The sequence below is a fragment of the Silurus meridionalis genome, chromosome 7 (assembly GCF_014805685.1).
Source record: "Silurus meridionalis isolate SWU-2019-XX chromosome 7, ASM1480568v1, whole genome shotgun sequence".
Taxonomy (NCBI): domain Eukaryota; kingdom Metazoa; phylum Chordata; class Actinopteri; order Siluriformes; family Siluridae; genus Silurus; species Silurus meridionalis.
The window spans coordinates 13,836,629-13,863,709 of record NC_060890.1 but is presented as its reverse complement, the minus strand read 5'-3'; the positions used below and the strand labels follow the sequence as shown (position 1 = coordinate 13,863,709).

Below are 27,081 nucleotides of genomic sequence, written 5' to 3'. Positions count from 1 at the left end.
CTCATTGTAAATTCCGTCAACGCAGTCAATCTTATTAACTTCCGCGCTGGTTCACACATGACATTTTCTTCAATTTTCTCGCCGACATCAAAAACATCAATTAGCAGCTCGAAAATAGGAAGGAACGAATGACAGAGTCCGATAACGCTGACTTATTTGAAGCCGAGGGTAAATCTATTCTCCAGTTTCTGAATGTGTTCATTACAATTTGCGCTTTCAAAGAAGACCTCCAAATAGCAAAGAAATTAAATTTATCTTCGAGACATGTCCAGAAACTGCGATTTTTTTTTTCTTTTTCTTTTTTTTTAATCTCATGTCTGTGTCTTGGCCTCAATGGGAAACACAAAGGGGGACAGACACTGCATTTATTAGAACAGATCTTAACTCCGGCACAACTTGGAAGCCAAAGAACACAACATTAAAACCCCTAACAAAAGAATACAATAGATTTGAATAATTTTATTGTGAAATATAAAAGTCAATAACACTGTTATATAGGTAGCATGTATTATTAGGTTAGGTCAAAATACTGAGATGTATCACACGAGAAACGATTTATTACACATCACTGTCTGTGTTCATGACTTACGGATAAATATTCAATTATTATGTAGATCTGTATATTTCAAATCCAAGACATTGTAACAATAAATTACAATTAAGTGTATAACATATAGTTTGGTCGTTTTGTGGTGGGTTTGGCATAATATCACAAATTGCACATAAACAGAAAATTGGGTAAAGACACTGCTCTCATCTGTGTATGTAACTCAATAAAGCTCAACCTTAAAGTAAAAGGCTATTTTTGCGGATTGTCTAACACTGTAACTCAGCTTCCGAGTGCTTAAGTTACATCTCTATGGGAGAGAACAAAGCAACTTTAGTGGCCATGGATAGACACCGAGGTGGAATAAATGTGAGAGGAACAAGAGGATCACGTTCCCCCGGACCATTGATTTCTGATCTTTTGACATTATTTGGTTGCTTTTTATTTTCTTGGCTGTCCGTTGTTCTGCTCGTCACCAGCGACAGCAATGTCCAAACAAGTCACGTTTGGGATATCTACTATCTGTCAGAGGAGCGGGGCTCTTCCCGGCACTGGACCAGTGGAGAGCATTGACACAGTGCCGAGAACTGGCGGGATGAAAATATCACTTGTTATAATGGGGGCTAATCAGATTTCGGAATGCCATTTGCTTTTCTAGTGGAGGGTGTCGCAGAGCAGGAGCAGCGTAACCAATCCACTTCCCCGTGAACATCCATGTCCAACATCTGCCCGCCACACTCGGCTCACAGGTGAAGAGTTGCTGCTCTAGGTGTGTACCATGTTCCAAATGCTGAGCCAGGACAGGTGAAACAGAACAAAACACGAAGAGATGCATTTCCAATGCCGGAGGCACACGAAACCTCAACAGTGATCTTTTCCATTACTCTGAGATTTGATCTTCCTCATCATTTAGCTTTGCAAGTCCTTTAGATTAGATCACCATGAACACTGGCCCTATTTTTCACAGTGTAATTATTTTGATGCGGTTGGCACACACTGTCTGTTTCTCAGATGAAAAACACAAAAGTGCGTGCATCCACCCACCCGAACCCACACACACACACACACACACACATACACGCACGCGCACAAACACAGACTCGAAGCAATTATTTTTTTAAATCTCTGAATGCCATTAACCCATTAAATTATTTTATTAAAAGGCCATGATGAGTGTTGGGGGGTAAAACATCAGACTGTTTTAGGTCAAACCTCAGCTATTATTATCCTATCTCTAAATAAACAAATGGTGACAGTAATCTCCTCTGGCCTGACACTAATGGACTTTCAATAAGGTAGAGAATCTAGGAGGGGTGCAGGGTGACCGGGGAATGTTTTTCACGTCCTGTGTCCGCTTTCACTCACTCGCTCACTCACGCTAGAAGACACAGCATGGACTCTCTCAGGCTGATGACCCGTAAATACAACTTCACACTCATGCCAACAGATCCTCGGTTTGTTTTCGATCATATTTTTTGCCAACAAAGAATGATTAAGAAAAAAATACAATACAGCAAAAAAAATGCAAATACTGATGTCTGTTTAGGCCTAACATAAAGAACAGTACACCCTCCTTTACATCAAAATTGTACTCTTACAAGGGCAGTGCGAATCTTTTAAAGCGATTAACAGCATTGTATGACCTTCTTTCAAATTCCTCTCCTAATGCACAAACATCTTATTCTCGTTCCCATTACGGTTAGGCCGTGTCACGTTATCACTCCCCTCCACATCTACCTTTGCAATTACTTTCAGAGTTTGGGATTTACAAATTCACTCTTTCATGTCCTATGTTGGCAGATAAGTCTCTGCTCCTGGCCATGAAAGCAGCTTTTTAATGAGCTAAGCTGGGGTTAATTGCTTCGCCAAGATCCTAAAGTCATGTGTCTCAATATGAAATTAAGCCATTTCCCGGAGTTTCCCTGACTCATTTAATTAAAAACACTTCAGTCCAATTTTCATTTCCCACAGAGCACTAAACTACGAATGGGATCTCATTTGTTCTTTAGTGAACGTAAATATTTTGTTTGCAGCAATTAAAACGTAAAAAAAAAAAAATAAAAAAAGATGCCTCATATTTTCTAGCCTCAGTGATGATGTGTACAGCTGCACACATTACTGATGGAGGCTATTACACTAAACAAGACTGCTACTGTGAAAGCTTGTGCGAGCTGGATTTTTTTCCCATTTCAAAATTAAAGAAATGTGCATATTATTATTATTATTATTATTATTATTATTACTGCTATTATTACTGCTATTATTACTATGACTAATAATAATAATAAATAATGAAATATTGACTATTTCCCAGCTGTAATATTTAGAATAAACACACGACTCCAGCAGAACACACTAAATGACCGTATATTTACTTGTGATTAGGAATTATATGCGGTGCATCTGCCCATTTGAGGGACCTTGTAATTAACACTAGTGGGAAAGTGTTAAGGTTAGCCTCCTGTTGAGACGTTTCACTTCCACTGGCAGTGTAATTACGGGTTTGTTCAGTTGCCCAAGCGTTTTGCAGCAAAAAAAAAAAAAAAAAAAAACACCTTCAATCCATCTTCATTTGGCCGGTGCCGCCCCCTCTGATTGATGGATAGTTATCATTAGCCAGTGACAAAGTCGAACATGGAGGGGGAAATGTGATAATTCCCAAAGCTAATGCTAGGCCACTAGTGGATGCCTGCCACCTCTCACTCTATCTCACTCAAACACACACACACACACACACACACACACACACACACACACACACAGCTATGGTCTGCCTGTTCTGCAAATACATTACTACAATAGTTGGGCTGAGAAACAGAACTGAGTTATGGGTCACTGACCGAGGTGCTGCCTGGGGGAGAGGGCCTGCTCATAAACACACACAGACACACACAGACACACACAGACACACAGACACACACACACACACACACACACACACACACACACACACACACACACACACACACACACCCACCACTTGGCTTACTGTGACCCATGCACACACTTAGGCTACGGTTCGACCCTCTTTTATAGCATGCTGCTTACACTGCTGAGAGATTGAACACACTTATACACACATGCACGTACACATGCACACACAGTAAGCACATTTGTCTCATGTACAGTGATGTCCAAAACTAACCACAGGCTGCGGATTAACGGAGACTCGTCTGCTTCTCTATATTTTAAGTGTATGGCTATATAAAGCGGCAGCCATATATTTTAATTATGTGTTCTGTTTTTGCTCCAGAGGGAGGCTGTGTTAGGCCTCCGTAAATGACAGCCTTGCAGCCGTGCAGGTCTGTGTTTGCAGACGGCATTGGAGATTACACACCTCGCTCATTGCCTGGAGAAATACGCTTTAAGGCCAGACTGCTCCAAGAAAAAAAACAAAAAAAAAAAATAGTGGCCGAAACTAACCGCTAACGGCGGCCACTCGCTCCTCCTCACCACAGTTACAAAAGCAAAGCCGGAAGACACTGCAGCGGCGTCCATGACACCTCATTATCTCACACTCAGGGGTTAGCATGCACTTAGAGCAGGCAGCTGGACTCTTTGTCTGCACATTAAGCCTGTAAAGCTTCGACCCAGGACCGTCGTAGAGAGGTGCTCTAGCCGTGATTATCCTCCGTCCCTCTCCTTGCTTCTTCTCTCCCCTGGCTCCAGGTTTCAGGGTCAGCAGCACTACAGGAGAGCGCCTGGCCCTGCCATTTCACTGATTGAATTTTGTCTGGATCCTTCAATCGATTGGGTGCGTTGACCCCTGGGAGAACCTTGCGAGAACACGCACACATCCTCTCCGCATTAAGGGGAGCATCTTCACACACCATGCTCACACACCAGGGGACATGCCAGGGGGCCAGTAGCAACTCAAACACACACACACACACACACACACACACACACACACATAAATAATAAAAATAAAAACACAAACATTTGCTCTTTAAACTAGAGCAAAACAAATAGATAAGTGAATGGGGCTGAATATGACAGTATTGATCATTTACATTACAGTTAAACAAATGTGTATATATATATATATATATATATATATATATATATATATATATATATATATAATAAAATATTTTTTATAATAATCAAAAATCTTTTTGAATTTTCTAATAAATTGTATATATATATGTGTGTGTGTGTGTGTGTGTGTGTGTGTGTGTGTGTGTGTGTAAGTGTTAGAGCTTCTACAAATAATCGATAAAAATATCGACAATATTCGATAATGAAATGCCGTGATCGATTAGTTGGGCTGTTCAAGTTTCGGTTTAGCGAGACTGCAGGAAAACACCGCCGCCTGCGGAAATGGCGGATTACAGGGACAACCGGCAGCATTAACAAGTGTCCCAAGTCATCCAAGTCAATGAGAGCATTTTATATTAAACACAACACAGAAAGCTGTAACCTGGAAGTTATACAAAGCGGAGTTTGTGTGGGATGGAAATACCACAGTGATGCACGAGCACGCGAAAACAAAACACACGACACGTGACACACGGGCGAAAGCACGGTAAGTAAAAACTGTATAATCCTCATCACGTGAAAATAGTACAGTTTTATGGAGTTTTATTGTGTAAACAGTTTGTTTGTAACTTCGGGACTCGCGAGCATCATGTTGCGCAATCAGTTCGCTCGCGACATGATAGATTTAATTAAAACAGTGCGAATAAACACTAAATCTAACAGCAGCAGTAAATGTTTACAATTTTAGTCACTGTTGTGATTTTCAGCGAATGATTATGCATTTGTACATCAATAAATCATTTTTTACTTTCTTTTAAAACCAGGCCTGTTCGCGTGCTGTGTTTCTCTGATCCATTCTTTTTTAATAGCGTTTGTCCACTACGACAATTAAATTATCTGTTTTTAAACGTGATGTACTGCAGATTTACTGCGTTCAACATGCTTGTTTTCAATGTTTGTATATTTAATTATTATATTAAATTAATTATATAGTCTAAATATGATTCACAAATAAACAAATATCTGTGTATTCTTTTAATCAAAAATTGTCAAAACAATGTTATTATATTTTATATTGATTATTTTAAGCGTTTGTCCAATTGCCATTTGCAAAATACAATATAAATGTTGATTTGCACAAATTCACCTTGCAAACTCAAACGCTGTTTTTTTTTTTCTTCTTTTTTTACAGAAAGAAACAACTGAACATGGGGAATTTGTTCAAAGGAGAAATCCCTCATGCACTCCTCAACAAGCTGCCACCATAATATGTCTAAATTAAAGACTGTAAACTCAATATGTGGCTTTTGTGTTTTTATACACTTTTTAAACTTTTATACATAACTTATCTGAATTAGGGTTTATATTGTTACATTAAGCAAAACATCAAATAAAACAATTATTTTGTATCTGATTAATCATTTGATAAAAAAATTTATAATTATCTGATTAATAGATTATCAAAATAATGAGTTGCAGCCTATATATATATATATTATATACAATGTGTACTATTTCTCTATCAGCAGTGTGTGTGAGAGAGAGAGAGTGTACATGTGAGAGTTTAGTTGAAAGTTAGTTTTTTCTGAGGGTAGTATATGCTGGAACCTGTACTCTCTTGTTCTGATCCACTGTAAGTGAGGAATGTGAGCCATCTGCAAGTCTTAACTAATAAAGCTTCAATTCTCTGCACTCAGAGAGAGGAGTCACAGGACGCACATGCACATAAACACTCACAAACATACATTCTAAGATGGCCAAACGAAGTGGCAGACACAGCTTGCTAGGCTCCAGACCCTGCAGTTTGTTTAGAAACACTTGAGTTGACGACGCCCGAAGGGTGCAATTAAGGCCAATTACAGGCTGTGGTTTTTATTAAGAGCTACAAGCTGGCCAGGCCGGTGCACAATGTGTGCAGAGGAAGCATTCAAACCTCTCTCTCTCTCTCTCTCTCTCTCTCTCTCTCTCTCACACACACACACACACACACACACACACAAACCTCAAATTAAAAAAAAAAAAAAAACAGCGTGTGTCAAACAATATAACGCTATACCCAAAAAGCTAAACCAGAAACCTTTCACATTTAAAAAAAACTTGGGTCAATAGGTCAGTGACCTCACATGTTCCAATGATGTTATAATCAGGATCAGCAGGAGAGCGAGCGAGAGCACAAACCCATAAAAACTGCCAGCACAAGCCACTTGTACAATAGAGTGCTGTGGAAATAGACTATACAATTTGCCATTAAAACAACAAATAATATTCACATATTCACTGATTATCTCACATTCAATAGGAATTCATCATTATTCACAGCAAAAAAAAAAAAGAAAAACACCAGAAAAATATCAAAAGCCTAGCCCAGGCTTTTGATGAAAATAACAGGGGCAGATGTCACAAAGCATTTTGGGGCTTCGGTCATGTGACCCCATGCTGGGCTTACTCGGGATCATGAAAAGTGAGCTACAGCTGTGACGGAACAAAACACAAGCACATCCTACTGCATTCATCAAGGCATCACAAAAATCAGCTCTGAATCAATCAGCCGTTCACACGGCGAGGGAAGTGCTTTCCTCTTTGTGTTCCTGTTATTGGGCTGTTTACTGATCGTTATCATCCCCCTCTCCTCGACATCGTGCTTGGACACGTTTCAAAAAGTCGTGCATCTTTTTTTCTGTTTCTGTAAGGAACCCCAGTCTTTAATGGCTTTCAAAACAGGAAGCACAACAATACAAATGAAAACTGAGAATGCTCACTGTAGACATCCTCTCATTTTAGAGCACACGTCTCTCTCTCTCTCTCTCTCTCTCTCTCTCTCTCTCTCTTTCTGGCATGCAGGCACAGATGCTCATACACATGTACACAGATAGATTGACCTTCATACATTTTACACCCTGTCTGTAGTGGCTCTTTCATAGGATACAGATACATTTGAGAGAAACTAAACCCCTGTCCTTGACAGTCAATGTCTACGTGTCCAACATCTTCAATAACCTAACTGAGTCAAGTCAAACAGTGTGTTTTTGAAAATTGTATATGGATGTAACCACTGCAAAACCAGTAACTAATTCTGCCCAGAACAAACGTGACACTTTTTTTTTTTAAGGAAATTCATTCAATCTAAATAGTTTCTGTGTAATGAAAAAATATAAATAAATAACATGCAACTTTCATCATATTTCGCTTAGAAGCTCTGATCTGTACTTTGCACCTTCTCATACTAAATTTATTTTGGCTTAAGGGAAGGTGCTTGATGCAATTGTACAACTCCTTATCCTGGCAAATATCCATGAAGCTAAATCTAAATGGGCTACCAAAGGCCACATCTTGGAAAACTTCTCTTGTTTTTTGTTGTGCACTTAAATCGCAAACTGTGCAAACCGCTTAAGAGCTAATAAAGGAAATAAAGGCGCAAATTTCAACAGAGCTGTAACATTCGCCGCCATCAAAGCCCGTGTATATTCATGCAGCAATGCTCAAGGCATGTATGCATCAGAAAGTCAGATGAACTTTGTCCACGTTTCTCTGATGCGTCATTACAGAACCTCTCTGAGCTCAAACCTGTACACATCTCAGCAAAGCCAAAGCCCATCCAGGAGTCTCAACACGGCAGGAAAAGAACTTTTTTGCTTTTTGACTCAAAGAGCTCAGAGAGACAGGTACACAACCTTCCGCACAGTTGGATAAAACAAATCCTAACAGCACAGCTACACCTGACCAAAGAACTCCTTTTCTTCTTGGAATCCTCAAATGGACTGCGTAGTCTCTTGGCACTCGCAACCTATCCATCAATTCAGTCTAAAAACGGTACATGCCCCTGCTTTTCGCGAGTGTGAGCATGCCCTCCGCCATTGATTTCTCCCAGTCGAGGCCTTTTCCCTGTGCACTACGTTTCCACAGCAGTGTCATCTTTACCACTGGTCCTCTTTTAACTGACTTTTACTCCAGTGGCGGAATGTACAAACGGCAAAGGCGGACGGGAAGAAAGAGAGAAAAACTGATACATGCGCTACAAAGTTTTGTCTATTGATTTCTTTTTGATGCACGGCCGAAAAAAAACGAGCGGGAGTTCAAAGCCGAGAAGGTCTTTTTTGATCACGGCTACAGTAGCAGTGGTGGTAGTAGTCCAGGAAGCAGTGCTGTTAGACTGAGAACGCTTGTGTGGATTTCTTTGTTCTGCTCGTGATGTGGTTGTGAAACAATTTGATACACCACAACATTTACACGTGCAATGGGCACTTGCCATTGCCACAGAACCTACTGTACTGTAGCACAGAGAGACACAGAGTAGGTTGATTGTCATGTAAATAAGGCTAGTTAGAAAACAATGGGGGAAAAAACAGCATATGGATAAATTGATCAAAGTCAGCACAGAATCGTGACAGAGTTTGAAAAGCGGACAAAAAATGGGTGGTGTGAGTTTGGATGCACTCCAGAGCGTGCCCAATCCTGTGATCTGGCGTCGGCGAGTGTGTATGCCTCTGTGTGAAGGTGTGATGAGCGTGCGGCCTGGGCTCTCTGTGATGTGCTGCGCTGTCCACTGGGGGCTACAATTAGACCATCAAACTCATTGTAGCCGGGAAGCGGCACACATCTCCAGAGCCTCTCGCTCCAACTTGTAAGACTTGGGGAGGTAAGCTTTGATGTGCCACGCACAGCAGAAGCCTCCCTTTTTGCTCATATTAATAGTGAGGAGATATAACAATTAAAAGGGAAAAGCAGCAGGCAGGCGGGTGGGCAGCAGTAGTACTCGCACACAACTAGCATTAGCATAGAGGACCCTCAGCAGACACAGAGGTCATAAATGGAGTGCTGGAGGAGCCTTGCGAGCCACTTGAGATGCATTACTACTACTTTTGTGGATACACACAGAGGAGAGAGTTTAAAACTCAACACTGAAATAGATGTGAACACCGATATAGATGTTGAAGAGTCAAAAACTGAAGATGTGCACAATCATGAGCACTATATCAATGAATTTAGCGACATCATTGATGATTATTAATCCTTAGTTCCACTGCTCTGTGGTCAGTGACTTAACACAGGCTTAACAGAGACTTCGTCACACAGACCAGAGGCTTAGAAATGTTTCGTTCTGCGTCAGAGCACACAAGTCTAAAATTTAAATATAATGTCAATTCCGCTTAATCTCATAATCCAAATACCACACCTTTGTAAACAGTGGCATTTTCATTAAGATTTGTTTTCTTGGAGGGAGTGTGTGTAAGCACCACCCGGTCTATCTCCTGATACCATCATCAGCACTGCCAAGCTTGACAACCACTTACAGGCCATTTCAACATCAGATGCCAACAGTGAGAAAAATTCTAATTAAGGGCTCCAATTATGTGTTGTATAAACAAATAACAAATAAAAATCGCTAAGCTATGCAACACATGAAGAAATACAAAAATAAAAAAAAGGGAAATAAAAGACCCTGCTTGGTATCCAAAGGTCTGTGGCAGCATCATCTGAGCTTTCCACAAACCCGTCTGGTGAGATATAAAAAGAGAAGGGAAGAGAAAAAAAATACAGCCTCGTGAGGAAGAAACGTCTTGTTACGGAGGAACAGAGCATGTCGCAGATGAGAGTCGGACAGTGTTCAAAGAGACGCAGGCCAGTGAAGCGCTCGCTCGCTTGCATCTCCTCCATGCCGCTCTGTCCTTAATGAGCCTCCCTGTAAAGCCCGGGCTCTGCGGCTGTCTGTCTCGCTCCAATCACGGCCCGCCGCTTTATCCACATCTGCTCGCTCAGCTCTGTTTACCTCTTCCAAAACGGCTGTTAACAACACAAATGAATGAATAAATGCGCAAATGAATGTGTTTAGTTAATGTTAATAATGCATGAAAAGCAAGCAGAGCTTTGACAGCTGCACTAAAGCAGAGGAAAGCTCTGGATAAAACAAGAGATGCTGGTAGAAGGGTTTTTGGTAGGGTCCATTTTGTTGAGAGCCACAAATGAACCCAGAGTCGCCTTTTTACCTGCCTGTCAAATTAGTGACGCTGCAGTGTGTCTGTTTTTCACCACTCTGCACCAGAGACACACACTTCTTTTACTCCGAATAAATGACCACAATGGCATGTTTACGCTTACAACAATACACATCAACGAGATCATTTACTAAGTTGTTCAAGAAGAAAACCCTCACAGAAGGAAGAACAAAGAAAAAGTACATAAAAAATAAATAAAGAGTGAGTTTTGACTGGAAAGAATGAAAGAGCTCTGTGTCACTTTTGCTCTTTTAAAAACACAATGGAGACAGAGAACTTAGATACTACTGACTGCACGTACTGTGGAGAAACATCAAAACCCGAGATAAACAAATAAAAAGCCGTGAAACAATCGCACCGAAACTGCTGAGAGGAATAAAGCCGAATAAATTGGGCGTTAAGATCTCACAAAGGGTGAGCTGACACACATCTGAAAATGATCTGGAGGAGGAGAATGTGAAAGGACAATGCAAACCTGCATCGAAATCAGATCCCAAGTGTTCCTAAAGTATCGCTCTCGCTCTCTCAGTGAGGCCTTGCAGAATAAACCTGATTCGGGGCAGCTTAAGAGCTCCCTGGAAGCGGTCAGCATTCCAGGGGCCAACACACACACACACACACACACACACACACACACACACACACACACACACACACAGACACACGCACACACAAAAGTGTTAAAAATTTAAGTGTCATGGCGCATTCAGTTACAACAATAAATTATTCTTTGGGAATGTCAGATTGAAGCTTGACCCCTCCTCTCCCAACACTCGCTCACTCATTCTGTTCTCCTCACTCTGACACACACTCACACACATTAACGTACACTCTTCCCGCCCCTCTTGAGCTCTCTTGAAATCTCCCTCGACACATTACGTGGCCAGTCTGAGAGTCCATAAAACATGCGGTAATTGTACCTAAAGCATAGGGGGCTTTCGTCCAACCTAAACAATAGATTAGCGAGGGAACATGCTGTGGGACACCAAGCAATTTCAACGGACCGCAAAAGCCTTCCCCTTCAAGTCCCTAAAGGCCAGCTTCCATCTGGTGGAATTTCATAACGGGAATTTTTCACAGCCACAAATTTGGTGGAGAGCGCTATTCATTTTCACTGCAATTAAATTATTGCGCAAATCTATCTGGGTTTTGTGACAGAGGGTGCTGAGTAGGGGGCTTACTAAAACAAGCACAGCACCTCCAAAAACAGCTCCCCTGCTAGATGGCCACCCAAGGGAAGCAGTGTAAATCACTCATCCTTCTCCCCCAAGTTCACCTAAAACTTCCTGGAACCAGAGTGAGCACACTCAGTATAAATAACGAGTGAAGTGGAAGAAGCAACAGTGATTATGTAAAGTGGAACAAAAATGAAGAAGAAAAAAAAAACACTTAGTGCTAATGAAAAACAAAAAAAAAAACCATGCCCAGTATGTCAGTAGTCAAGATATCTCCTGTGCATATGCTCACATATGCCTCATGCTAAACTGTGGATAAAAGGGGTATTTTCTTCCTGTGCTTCATCCTTATCTTGTCCCTTCCTCTTCATCCTCTTCTCTCTCTGCCACTTTCCCAAGCTCCTCTATTACAGGCCTGTGAAAAGAGGTCATGTATCAGTTTACTGAAAGTCCCTCTCTGACCACACGACCCCCCCACAGACACACACAGCCCACTCAGCCCCCCACTCAGCCCCATGTCATTCCATCACTCAGTTCCTCCCTCCCTGCTTTCCGCTCTTTCCATTCTATTCTTCCATTACGCTGCCCAACAGCTCCGCCCCCCTCGTCTACCCACAGTCCGATACTAATTGGTAAATCTGTCGAACCATAGCAGGCCAACAATAAGACACCTGGAGTTCTGTCAAAACACGTTTCTCTGTGAAACAGCCTCAAGTGCTAATACTGTACCAGCCAACTCGGCTGGCCTCTCCCTTAAAGCCGCAAGGTGTGTATGCATGTGTATATTTGTGCGTCTGTGTGTGTATGTGTGTGGGAAACAAATCTTGGTTATACTGTGGTATAGTGGAATGCAGCGTTGCTTGAATTGGGGGCGCAACCATCAAAATATGCCACATTGTGAAGTCTACAGTGTATCTGATTGTGTATTCTGTGAGCGCTCTGAAAAGTCTCAAGAAAGGGTCATGCTGGTGTGATCGATAAAAGAACGTTTAATAATAAAAACATTTATTTTTGTTCAAAAGAACCATGGGTCAGCTTTTTTCCAGGGCCTACAAAAATCATTTCCAAACATTTTTGTGTGATATTTAAAACTTTCCCAACTTCAAACCACATTCAGTTTTGTTACTACAGTTTACTACAGTTCAGGTCACTAATTGTACCATGAAAATAAAGATGGGAATTTCTACATACAGCAGATTTGGAAATTACTTTCTAAAGATGAAATCTTTTATCTATATCTGTTTAATGTTTTCTATACTACACCTTTTGCATGTTTGCCGGTCTTTTCTTGCAGAAAATAGATGCCTGAAAGGGTCACGCTTTCCAAATTACCTAAAACCCTGTAATCATGATGCATTAGTGGTTCACTAGTTTGATTTAATATAAGTTAAGCTACACTATTATCATGAGGGGACTGATAAGTGGAAGAGGCTAATCACAATACACAATACACATTTTCACAATACCATTTAATCACAATACACTTGTCAGAAATGCAGGTCCCATGTTGAGACGTTACACATTGCAAAACTGGTTGCAAGATATAACCACAATCACAATCTAAATGCGAGATAATCACTGTATACTCATGCAGCCTATGTGAGTGATTCTGGGAGAGGAGAAGAGTCCATCCACTTGCAGGCTGGCTCACAGGAAGTCCTTAAGGAAGTTCCTTCCTCAAAAACTGGACATATTTTCAGAACACTCTCTCGTGTCATAAGCTTCTCCTCCCATAGACAAAAAGTGAAGTGTACTGTTTCAGATCCACCGCCGTGCTGCAGTGTTGCAGTGAAATCATGTGCAGTCGAGCTTGAAAACCTGAGCCAGCCTTGGTAAAGTCATGCGGTGTACACATTTGCTCGTCATTCAGGTGAACTCTCTCTTGCACGCATGCAAAACAGGCAGAGACAGGAACACCTTCAGCAAAAATATGTGGACATGAAGATCGACATTTGGAGCTGAGCACCCTGACAAACACCATCTTCATCACACATGCACTCACACCCGCAAACCCAGCAACACGTGCTGAGGAGCCCCACCCCAACCCTGTCAAACAAGTTCTGGCAGCAGCATTTTACAAAACCTCAGAACAAGGTGGGGGTGGGGGAAGAAATGGAAATCTGATTATTCACCCAGCACAAGACCTCTTCAAAAGCCGAGTCCATTATTATCTACAGGCATCGAGGCAATCAATGAGCAATTGATCAGTGGAGCAATACAAAGCGTTATTCCCTCGACGACTTGGCGACGAGCTCTTCCCACAATGCCGCAGCTCTCTTCACAATGCTAAATGTAAGAAGATAAGCTGAACAATTTCAGCCCCCTGATCTCCGAGCCAACGTCTCATTTGGCAGACCAAGGCTACTCATTGTATGTCACCCTTTTGAGCTCTCCCAACTATTTGTGTCCACTAAGAAGGGTTGAGGCGTGAAAGAGACACTCTGCAGCCCCATATCATGCCAGTCTGTGCCTGGCGATCGCTGCCAAACAACTCTCGTTCTCTTTCACACACACTCACTGCTTTCCTCTTAATAGAGGACGTTTCTCTTCCAGTGGACAAGAGGACAATTAAGGCAGAGAGACTGTGGCCTTGTCTCGTGCAAACATCCTTAACCTTGACCCCATGACACGCCGATGCACATGCATGTGCATAAACACGACCTACTCTGCTTCCTCACTCATACGCTGGCATACGTTCAAGCCCAGATGCCAGAACTGAAAAGCAGCCTCTTCATGCCAGCTGCTTCAGGAGAAAGCAAAAGAAAGAGAAATAATCGCCACCATTCCGGAAGATGAGAGAAAAAATAATTTACATAACACAAATGCGGCTCGCTAGCAAGAGCGCTCACAAAGATGACGCTCGGAAGACGGCGAGGCAGTGAGGAAAACGCTTGGAGGGACTGAACGTTTTAAATGTCCCGCAACAGACGGAGCTAAAGTTGAGCACCAAACGTGCCACTTACGAAATACACAGTGAACTGAAAAGAGCAGCTTCACCCTGTTGTACCTGTCCACAACCCTTCATACAAAAATCTGATTGCAAAACATCTATTTATTCACACACTAATTTAGTTTAGATCTGTGGAAATTAAATTAAGTAAAACACACATACTTTTATGTGAGTCACATGGGTCTAAAACTAACAATTAACATCCTTTTTGTTTTGTTTTTATCATCCAAGCATGTGGACCATCATCCAGTGTAAACTAGAGGAGCGTGTTATAAAAGTGCCACCGTGATAACATGGTCGACAGGGGCTTCATGCCAAAATGTGAAAGATTAGAAGAGGGACAGCAGAAAAAAAGGAAGAGAAAGAGAAAGGAATATAGAGGTAAATATTACATAGACTGCCTCATAAAAATGTTGATGCTAAACGCAGACCTAAGAACTCAGCACAAATAGAAACTCCAGACAGGCTCTCTTTATTCTAGGTTTATCCGATCATGTGACTCATGTCAAATTCAGGGCAGGATGTTGTTGGAAAAAAAAACACACACACACCAACACACACACACACACACACACACACACACAATAATCATGTTTCTTAGACAATACAATGGGTGGCCTGAGAGCAGGTTAACATAGAAGATAGGACATTTTAAAAGCACATAGGCTGACAGCCTTGTGAGTGTTTGCCCTCAGAAAAGTGAGCCATTTTTCCCAGAAGTCTCTTTATTACAGCACAAACTACTTCTACATTTATGCTTGTTCTACTGATCCTGCATCTAAGTACCTATGCTCAGGATTATTACTAACAGAACTAATATTACTTGGGGATGGAGCTTAACATATGTAACACTGAATAAAAATGCTTAAATGCTTAAAAACAAACATAAAAAAACAAACTGTTGTTTCCCGTAAAGACAATGAAGCTTAATATTATGTCTCAGTCATTTATCTTTAGCTTGTCTTCTTCAATAAGTGTTTCCCTCAGCAATGTTATTCCACCAAGTATAAGCTGGTTAACCAAACAGAGGATGAACAAATAAAAATCTTAATCCGAGCACTGCCAGTTGGTTTCATTGTTCACTTGATGATACAGTTCCTCTTATTCTCATCACTGTGACCATTCTATTCAGCCCTCAATTTGGTGGAAAATTTAAAAGAACCAAAAGTTCTGACAAGCAGCTTATTTTTAAATGTTCAGAAGAAAAATTGGCCGTGTTGTGTCTGGGTGAGAAAGTGTGTGGTGGGGGGTTGGGTGGTGACAGGAACAACTCTGGCCGCATTCACAATTTACACACACACACACACACACACACACACACACACACACACACACACACACACACACACACACACACACACGAACACAGGCTGTGGCTACACATGATAGCCTGTGGTCCTGCTCACATGGAACAGTGATAAGAACGTGAAGTGACCATGAGTTTTAAACAACTCTGTGAGTTTAGGACAGGAAAGGCCTTGAAAAAGCTGCAGGCAAAATGCCAATCGGGTGCACACCATCAAAAGAGACAGAAAACTGTGCACAGTACAGCTCTTTGAGAATGACAGCAAGAGAGCTAGTATGTGTGAGAGAAAAAGAGACAGAGAGAGAATGCATTGGAGTTCAGTCTGAAGTCTGTGACACTGGGGTGCTCATTATCAGCGAGGGGGCTGGGATTTCCCAGCAGGCCTCTGGCCCTCCCAGCTATTGTCCAGCCGGTCCAGGTGCACCACCATTCACACACACACACAAAATAGAGCAAATTACCAGGCAAAACTTCTGTCCCAGCACCATACTGACATGGCCTGCTCGGGCTCACACGCTCAGTGGGAAGTGCATTGAGGGATTTTCTGGCAATATTCTACCCAATATGAATCAACGTTCATGGCTGGATTAAAAGAAACCTGTCTATGCTTCTGTGTTTGGAGTTCATCATGCTGATGTGTGATGTAAAAGACTGCACAGTATTCAGTGGTACAGAATGCAGGGTTTCAGGTGGGAGGTCCCGCTCTGTACGAACTGCTCACATTCCATTACTTCCTCACTACTAATTACCATACACTCGGAGCTGGCACAAAACAGAACTCTCCCCCAAGTCCCCCTCCTTCCCTCTCCCCTTTCTCCTCTTCTGCATCCTCGCCATTCCCGCGTTTTACACACACGCACACACACACACACACACACACACACACACACACGAACACACTTTACATTTTTTGTAGGATATTTACATTGACTTGAGGTAATGTAGTTGAACCCAAAACCTAAACTTTGAGCACTTAAAAAAATATATATTTTTTAAATTACCATGTACTCTTTATGTGGTCCTCCAAAAAAACCTTTTAAAAATGCACACACACATGTGCACACACACACGCACACTCACAGCAGTGAAACCCGGTTGGGAAACAGTTAACACTCCAGCCACCCCCTGCTGCCAGTGAAAGCCCTGAACACAATGGAGACATTGTCCAGCCTCAACAAGACCCAGAGGAAAGGGTGGTGTGTACGTGTATGTGTATATGTGTATGTTTATTTCTGCATCACTTTCCAAACAGTTATTTTAAAGAATGACTTTTTAAAAAGTTTAAACGGCACAGAACTTCTATTCAGAAATCGTTTTGTCTCATTGTCGCATAACACTTTAAATCAACTCCACACTCCAATGTCAATCTCGCACTATGGCACCTGTCTGCAAATGTCAATCATAAAGTGCATTTGACTGATCAGTTGATCTGATTTCAGTCATGAACCTGGCTCCTGTGGTATGAATGAAACGCTCCGTTTCAGTCACATGATGGGAGCACAATGGCGGCTGCAGGAGCAGCAGTGGGCAGCTGTGCGCACAGGCAGACTGAGAATGCAGGAAAGTGAACCTGGAACGAATGGCCAATCTGTCACAGCTGTGGGGAAATATCCCATCTCACCCTGCCCCCAAAACGGTATCCCTTACACCACACTGGACTGACGTCACGCAAACGAGTGTGTATGTGTGTAGATGAGAGAGTTTGACGAGTAATGCATTACTAATCTCTAGTATCTGAGGATCTGTATATGTGTTCTGCATGGATGTGAATTAAGGACATGGCCATTTCTCAACAATTCCATATAGTTTAGGTAGTATGAAGATTAACAATGGCATCCATTGCACTCAGTGTTCCTGGGATGGGCTCCAGATCCGCCACAACCCTCACCAGGATAAAGAGCTTACTGGTGAAGAACAAAAAGTTTTATTTATGTACTTATTGACCTGTCGAGATCAATCAGTGCTGCCTCTTGAAATACTTAAGAAATGTGAATGCTTGCTATGCAACTCTTGCTAAAAAGTTTGATATACTTTATTTTAGACATGGCAGTCTAGTGGATGTGTGCTTGTGCATGTCATGGTACTGGTTTGCAGTTCTCAAACTTACTGCAAATAAATACCTAATGCATATCACTGTGAGAGGCTGAGGAGCAGATGATGTATTTTAACCCTTTAAAAACACAGATCCATGTATCTCAGAGTGAACTGCAAACGTGGACCCCAAAACATGATGACTCTGCAGTCAGTATGAAGTTTCACTCTCCTCTGTCTTAACCTTTTCCTCCATCAAGCATTCAAGTCCACTCTCTTCTGTTTTTCTCATTATACTTACTACACATTTGTCCTTTATCCTCTTTCCTTTTCTCGCTCTTACTCACATGCATCTGTGTACCTCTCTCACATGCATGTGTGTATCTCTTCGCCTCTCTCCAGCTGAATGGAAGATCACTTGAACTTCGGCTCCTGCTCCTTATCTCCTGCCTATCGCCATTCTCTTATCGTGCCACAGCAGATAGCCCACACTGGCAGCTTTGGGTCAAGGATGGCAGGTGTTATTCCAATTTGACAGCAGGAAAAAAAAACCTATGCTGTTTACACATTGCGGAAATAGATTAATAAAAGCATCAGATACTAGGACAAAACAGAAAAAAAATATATACACTGTGTATACACTAGATTGCACATTTTAGACCTGAATGCATTCACCTGTCTCAGACAATAGCACGTGGTCTAACTGAAGTTCATCACTTGCATGATGCAAACTAAAGAAACGCTGGATCAAGCACACAGGGTAAGGAGAGAGAGAGAGAAACAAGGCAAAGAGGGAGAAAGCTAGGAGAGATTATTCCAAGTAAACCGCAAATCTGATTTGCTCATTTACACTAACTAAACCAGCAAGTTCATGTTGATGGTTTCTGATTTCACCAAACCAGGACTTGATCAAACAACAATCAAGACCTAATCACAGCAAATAAATCAACAAATAAATAACGTGATTAAATGGGGATGGAATTCAGAGTAAAACAGTTCACTGGAGACAGTTTTAAATCTCAGCTCTAAGGCAATAAAAAAGCATTACACTGTGGTGATAAGTATTTACAGCCTTAGCAGACAGGCAGGGATTACAGTCTAGCACAGCATTTACAAAACTAGTCTTAAATGGCTCCTGCAGTTTTAATAATTTTGAGAGGAAAAGTGCCCATTTTCTCTACCCCTCTTGTAAAAAAAAAGCAAAAAAGCAGCCTCGTAATCCTGCCCATATGCTCCCAAAATAGCCTAGTACCTTTACAGAGTGAAGATCTCACTGAGTGTTCAGTTCATCAAAATGCTGCCATCGCCAACTCTTTGGTGCTAAACTTAACTTTTGACAGCTCTCTGTTTCAAATAAACACAGTATGGCAGGCAGCTATTCTTAACTCAGTTCTGCCAAGATGCACTGAAGTCTAGGACGTTACATGCACTGTGTGCTCACTTCGGAAAGGAATAGAAGCTTTTTTCGCCATTAAATAATGGGACCCGTGTCACCCACAACAAACTCTGAAAGTGTCAAGAAGTTTTGCACCAAGAAAGCTCAAAGCTCCACTTCCTGACCAAAGTCAGACTGATCGAACACCCAACATAAATAGTAAATAATAAATATGTGAATGGTACAAATGTAAGGCTAAATGTTGTAGTTGTACTACTTTGATGATGAACATTCTTAATTGACTTTACTGACCTATGCTTGACCCTACAGTCCAGATAGTTGCCAACCAAAACAAAGGACTGCAAATTCAAATAAGGCTCTCAGCTTTGCTCTGGAGTGAACAGAGCAGTTGGTCCCCTGACGTACACCATGAGGTAAAGTTACATACTTGCATTATATCAGCGCATTGATATGTCTACCTTTGGTGTTACTGATGATTGTTGAATGTGTGAAGAGATTGGGGTTTACTGACTGGCTATTATGTCATCTGAATCTGTATAAAAACTGGCAGATATTTATTAGACTGTTACCTTTACCTCATGGGCATGGCCATTAACCAAACAGTTCTATATGAGAACTGTTCAGTTCTATATGAGAACTGTTCAGTTCTATATGAGAACCGTTCAGTTCTATATGAGAACCGCTGGGAGCACTAGTTTCTCTGCAGAATTACTGGCTAGCCTGTAGCCCCATCAGTGTTGCTGTAAGTCCCATGCAGATGCTTCTAAGCATTTTTGTAATTAAATTCAAAAGCTATTAGTAGGAACTCAGCAGCAAGAGGAAATACAGTGTCTATCATGTTGTTTGGCCACTGTGAAGAACACCATTTGCCAAAGACATGCTGTGAAGAACAGAAGCCTGTAGTTAGGCTATGATAAACTGACATTACTTTATAGACCAAAAACAATGGAAACATCTGTTTTACCTCATAAATCCAACATTGCAGCAGGTCATCTACTGAAAAGCGCATTTACAATTACCTGCCCACAAACAGCCTTCGAATCTAGCATTATCTCAAAATCAAGACTAATACGTGGGATACTCAGGTAGGAGATTTTTTATTTTTTTTTATTTTGACATTGGTTCTTTTTTACTATATTAATAAATGTATCATATATTTCCTGGTAGCATTAAGAGTTATCTCAGAACAACACATTCATTTTAAAACCACCAATTTATATGCGTATAGATGTATCTTTCTAAGTGTTCCTATAAGCTAGCTTTTCTACATAGATGTTAACAAATGTTCAATTCAAACTGGTTTAAAAAGCTTTGGAACTTCAAATGAATTTAGCAGAAACCCTTTGAGAATGCCACGCAGTTAATAGTGTGTAAGATTCAGCTCTCCTCCTCTGTGTGCCACTGAAGTTCAAACCTGCACAGCTCTATGCAGTCCTACTTGTCACACAAAAAGCTGAAGTCATTCGCACCCAATCGGCAGGTTTGTTTTAGGACAGTGGCGCGAGATCCCAACGAGGCGGACAACACAAGACACAGGAAAAGGATCTTTTGTGTGCACCATAAAACAAAGAGCTTTGTAAATGTAATGACTAATGGGTGTTACTTACAACGATGTGTGCTGGAGAAGGGGACCTGGCATCTTTAAGTGCTTGCCTACTTTGAAGACTTCCTGCTTGAACATCTAGCAGTGGCCATTTCATCTGTAGATACTGAATGGTGGAAAGAAACAAAATGGAGAAACAAAGAAAAAACATGTTAACAATGCAGAAAAGCAAACAGAAGAGGAAGAAAAATGGCCATATGGTTTAAAAAGCAAAAGGAATACAAAAGCAAATTGTGTTAAAACTCATTCTGGATTGGAAAAATGCATGAGGTTCGATCTGGGAGTGTCATGGACACAGGAATCATTTCTTCAGAGACGTCTTGGATGATTAAGAAATGTCAGCACACTTACTTTCTATTTTGCGGAAAGGCTGATAATATCAGCTGTATTGCATTGCTTTTATGTGTGTATAAAAGGTCGTTTTAGCAACCGTTAGCGAGTAAATGATTGATCCAGTCAGGCTCCTTAAGACTCATATACAAACATTCACACAGTTTCTCACAATAAAGGAAAAAAAATGATTCAAGCTATAGCTCGAGATATTTAAAAATATCAACTGGATATGCAATTAAGCTGTAAAATATTATTATTAGCATTCATGGTTCGGATCAGAGGGCACACATTCATCTGTAGACACAGGTAAAAATTAAAATGTACAATGTAAGAGATAGTAAAGTCATACAATACAGCCTACACTAAAGAGAAAATACATAGCCACAGTGCTGTAAGTGACATTTTTTTAACTCTGCCCCATCCGCCTCTCTCAGTCACAGGAAATGAGTGCGCCATTCCATTTGTCCCATCTTTCCTCTGACTATGTCCATCCTGAAACTCAGCTTGCAGTGTAGCCTGGTCCTTGCTTCAAGGTGTAGGCTTTATTTTATATCACTGTCTCTTATGTGTCTGGTCTATATTTGCACTCAAGACACACATACTCAAAGATCTGCAAGACTTTCCTCCCAGCCTGGCCAGAACCTCACACACTGCAGCTCATTTCTTTTTACTGTCAAATAAATCTGCCTTAGCAAGCACCGTCCTTCCAATATTCACAAAGCCAACGACCTCAAGCTGTGAACCTTTGACCCGCAAAAGTAATGAAAAGTCAGGAACTCTAAAACAAGGTCACACACAGACATGGTCTGGTTCCAGAATGTCAGACAGTTAAAGTCATGGTCATGGTCAGCTCATCAGGAGCTTCAGAGCTTTTGTTTTTTTCTGGTACAAAGTGTGCCCTTTGCATTATCTCAATTACCCTGGTCAGAGGTTAACTGGCTTTTGATTGCCGATATTAGGGGAAACCTGAATAACACTACACATAGAGGAGGAAACGTGTTCTCTTAGAATAGCTGCTTCATACACTGCCTGAGAGTAAATTCAAACGATTATTCAAACAATCTGAGGACATAAGAGGAGGGTTCACCGGATTTGCATAAAGGTTCAGCAAATGCTTGATTATCTAATGTGGTTAGACACAAGTGTGTGTGTGTCTGTGTGTTTGTGTGTGCGCGCGTGTGCGTGGGGGGGTTTCGGGTAGCTATCACAGAGAGCTAAATAGGCCATGTAGGTAAATTGAAGACTTCAACAGCGAAGTAATAAAATGCAGCAAAATATACTGAATGAGTAAAGGTTAGTTAATAAGGCCTTAGCCAGGAGCTGCTTCTTAACCTTGGAACCACAGGCAATGGGGCATGCCACCTAGAGCTCAAAACATGAAAAATGGATTTGGAGTAAACCTGACATAAAAATGGATCTTTTTTTTTTTTATTCATTATGTATGCTTTGCTATACAACCCAAGATCCCCAAAGAGAACTTCTGGCAAGTTGGTTGGCCTTGTAGGTTGGTCAGTGAATCAATCAGGACATCAACCACTGGGCTCGGATTCTAGCCAAAAAACTTGACCGAGTTGCGAATAAAAAAATTTCATTTCATTCCTCATCTCTAACTAGATCCAACCGTTCCTGCTCTTTGTCCTTCTCTAGCCAATCAAACTGTTTCATTTCTCTCTTTAAATCGTAGTACCACACCTATGTGCTTGACCTCGACGATACTACGTATGAAACCATTTAGAGTTTACCAATTGGAGCATTAAATATTAAGGACTTAATAAGGAGAAAGTACGCATAGGTTTGGAATTAGTTTTTTTTATCTTACATGTTTTAGTTGTTCCCTGTGGCTATGTGAACTATCACTTTGTGTTAGTGCAGTACTTGTATAGAGGATACGTGTCTACTTTGTGGCTTTGTTGTACGAGAATGTGTGTACCATAAGAGTGAGTGTGACCCTTTCTTACAACCAGTCTGTTCAGTGGTAATTAGCGGTAGGTTCACTGCAGGGTGCAGTCCTGTGGTTGATGCTAGAGGGACTTATTGACTCTCACCTTGGCCTTAGCTCCACTGCTCCCCTTTCTCTGTTACTCCTTCTGCCTACTCCTGTACATCTATTTGTTTATGAGTTTGTGTCTGTACTCTGTAGGGAAAGGATGTGTCATAAAGTTCTCCTGTTGAGCTCCATGTGTTTTTTATTGGCTGCTGGTTTTAAAAATGGCAAACAGGGTGATACAATTAAAAAGATGGAAAGATTTAGAAAACTAAATCCATGAACTGTTTCCAAATGTTCAGTTACGGTGCTCTTTCGGGATTTGCTTCCCATTAAATGAACAAATGCCCCTCGTAATAATTTATATTTACCGTAAGTGTAATCTATAAGAAAATAAAGTTGTGCATGGTGGCTATGATCCAGGTGACATCCCAGCTTCCAGGGTTGTAGTGCTTAGATTTAGAGGAGTGAAAATCGACACCTCAGCAAGGGCATAGTGCACATGCTCTAACAGGCGTATCCACTTCAGACCACTCCGGCAAATGTTCTTTCCTTAATCCCTGCCACAGTTTTTATAAGCATGCCAAGAAAAGCAGCAGTGCCAGAGCTCCATCAACCCCCTTCCCAGCTCCCTCCTTGCCCACTGACGGATGCACTTGGTTGGGCTCTGACCCCTGACCTCCGCCTGCTGCCTCCCGTCCTCCACCGCATTTCCCCCATAGTAGGCCCCTTGGGTAACTCAAGTGCCATTCTAATGTGTCAAATTGCTCCGAAGTTTTAGGACACGTTGCCCACACCCCCCACCCTTCCCTTTACCAGGGTTGCGTGAGATCTGCCCAAAGTGTGCACTTTGTTCCTGCTCCGACAGCAGGGGTTTCCCGTCACTCCCCCAGCCTCTATCAGGCCTCCAAGCCTACATCGCCTCCTCTCTCCTGTCTCCGAACTGCCACAATGGCCCTGAATGACTCAATTGTCTCTGATGAAGTGAAAGACAAGGGAGTCTTCTAAATCCTCCCAGAGGGATGAACTCTCCCTCCATTGCCCAAAGAGTTCCCAGAGAGAAAGAGTGTGAGAGGAGGGGCACATGGGCAACAGTAAGTTTGAAAAAAAGTTGTTTTTTGCCATATTCCAAATCATTAACTAACACATTTCTGTTATTTTTAAACTGAATTACTCACATTAAGAACAGCTTAGATTTCAGTTCAGAGTAGGAACATTTTGGCTGATTGCAATTCACACATTGGCACATTTCTTTGGTATGTACCATATAGTTCCATTTGAAAGATAACTTTAATTTGCTGTAGAAGGCTGCAATGTACACATAAAGTAATGCTTGAAGAACTAATTCAACTGGACACTTGACATTACGTTATTAGTTAGATAATCAATGTGAAATAAAATTAATAGAAATAATACAATTATTTATCTTAGCCAGAAAACCCAATGCCATCCTGGCACAGAGGGTACTTCAATAAAACAAGTAAAGAGCGAACACTTTCTGTAATCAGACAAATCTAATCAGACAAAAATAGACAAATGAACAGAAATAGACAGATCTAGCAAAATAGAAAGAAAGAGAGAAAGGGGTTGAAAGACAGAAGAAGAAAGAGAAAAAAAAGAGAGGAAAAGGGATGCAGGGCTGGAGGCTGTAGTCAGCATACGGCTGGCCAGCCTCCCACTAGAGACACTAAGAAATGCCCTCCATATCCCAACCCATCTGTGCCCAGGGGTCAGACGCATACACGGCAAAGCACGTACACACACACACACACACACACACACACACACACACACACACACAAACCCACAAAGACACACACATGAACATGCACAGGGGTAGAAGAAGCTGAGAATGGTTTGAACACTTAAAGATAATTTAGACACAAAAATACAAAACCTTATTGTTCACTAAGGATGTATGAAAGCCACATAAAACCCTAATACTTGTGGTTATACAGGGCACAGTAAAGAGGCTGGAGAGGCTGACACTGTTGTGTTCAATTGTAGAAGTCCAGAGAAACTCAGATCAGACTTGTGATAGATGCAAGAGCTCCTGTTCTCAAAATCCCCACCTGCATCAGCAAAGCTCTTCGTACTGCTGAAGCCCTTTTTCTCGTTGGCTTGTTTACAGGTGCAGCAGCAAAGGCACTCGGGAATGCGCATACTTTACCGCACTCGAGTACAAACTCACTTTCACAAAAGAAGCAATTTTCTGTGATTGTTAAGAGAGCGAGAGAAGGACAAAATGATGATCCAGCCAGGCTCTTTGAAAATTGCTGATCCAAGAGGAATCTGTACCTATCTTCAGATGTAAAGGAAAGTGTGTATGTGTGTAGCAGACATTCAAATGCCCTTCATTTCAGCTGAACACAAGAGATGGAGATGGAAAGCAGAGGAAAACGAAGATTGAGGATGGAAGAGTTGCCCCCTCACTACAAGAAACTAAAAGTTAGTCTACACAAGGGCTCTTCACACTGGCTTAGTTCTTCTAATACACATTTTATGAGTAAATAAAGGAAAAAAAACGAGAAAAGAACGTCCCACCAGCTCAGACAGCCTGAGGCAATTTGCAAGCAGGAAAATAAAAGCAGAATGTGGGCAGGCCTGGGGTTTGTGTGCCCCGGGGCAGGAGAGGCTCTGCAGGGCCTGCATTTACTCCAAAGCCAGAACCGCTGGGGGCTTCTCAGCCCTCTGACAGCACGGGGCCTGAGACCTCAGCTCACTCTCCTCCAACCACTCACCTCTCACCTTCCTCTTTCTCCCCTCTTCTCCAACTAACTCTCTCTGACACCTTCTCCCACTCTCTTTCAGTTTACTACTCTTTTCCTTTAAATAAATCCTACAGACTATTCGAGACGCAGCTGCCTTTTGAAACTCACGGTGGTGTCTTTTATCCTGTACTTTGCAAAGAAAAGACATAATGTTGCGATGGGGAAATATATCTAGTAGAAATGCTATAGTCTTGTACCAGGATTCCTCACAATGCCCCACAACCCCCACACGCACTTAAATGCATCTTATCAAGGTGTGTTTATACTAAGCAGTCCAAAAAACACTAAAGCATGAGGTATGTGTGGCTTTGCTCATGCTCTGTTTGTCTAGAAGGTGTGGGCTTATGCGTAAGTCAAACAGCAGTTGAGTCACTTGAAACGTTCAGAATGGCACCGAGCAACACCTTATACCTGTACTACCAACAGAGTGGTTAAATCTAGCAGCAAAGCTAACACACAGAGATGTTGTTGTGTCATGTGAAGAATCATATAAATGGCGTCTTTCCTGGAGATAATAAAGCAGGTTCTGCCAAAGTCCACAGAGGCTAAGCAGCACATGTAATGACAATAAATCCAGTGAAACCGTGTTCTCTAATTGCTAAAAATACTCAAAATAATTTAAAGAAGTACTAGCACAAACGAGCATTATTTTAACAGATCATCAGAGCAGGTGACAATTTTATTTAAAGTTTTTAGTTTTTTTGCATCCAAAAGAATCTGGTTAAATAAGCAGGCATCAAAAAAGCTCTACTTGTATTATTTGGTCTTTAGTTGCTGTAAAATCATCATATTTTTACTCTAAGCACTGTGGTCATTCTAATCATTTCCCCACTCCTTCTATCTGTCTTTCACTGATTGATTACAAACTCTTTAACACACTCTATAAATAGACGTTTGGGTCAGAGTGTTCAGTGCCAGTGTTTGCACCAGCAGGGGCACACAGGCTTCTAAAGTCCACAGTATTAAGTCACACACACACACACACACACACACACACACAGAGTTCAAGCC

At 41.5% G+C, this 27,081-nt stretch overlaps 1 protein-coding gene across 18 annotated transcripts in view; it reads right to left on the bottom strand.

The window, feature by feature from the left end:
- tcf7l2 (transcription factor 7 like 2) overlaps window positions 1-27,081 on the bottom strand; it is a 76,173-nt gene that overhangs the window by 30,730 nt on the left and 18,362 nt on the right. For all 18 annotated transcript variants that reach the window (XM_046853486.1, XM_046853488.1, XM_046853494.1 and 15 more), the window contains exon 4: window positions 20,987-21,088. In XM_046853486.1, the coding sequence (XP_046709442.1) occupies window positions 20,987-21,088 (102 nt within the window). The remainder of the gene's footprint in view (window positions 1-20,986; window positions 21,089-27,081) is intronic.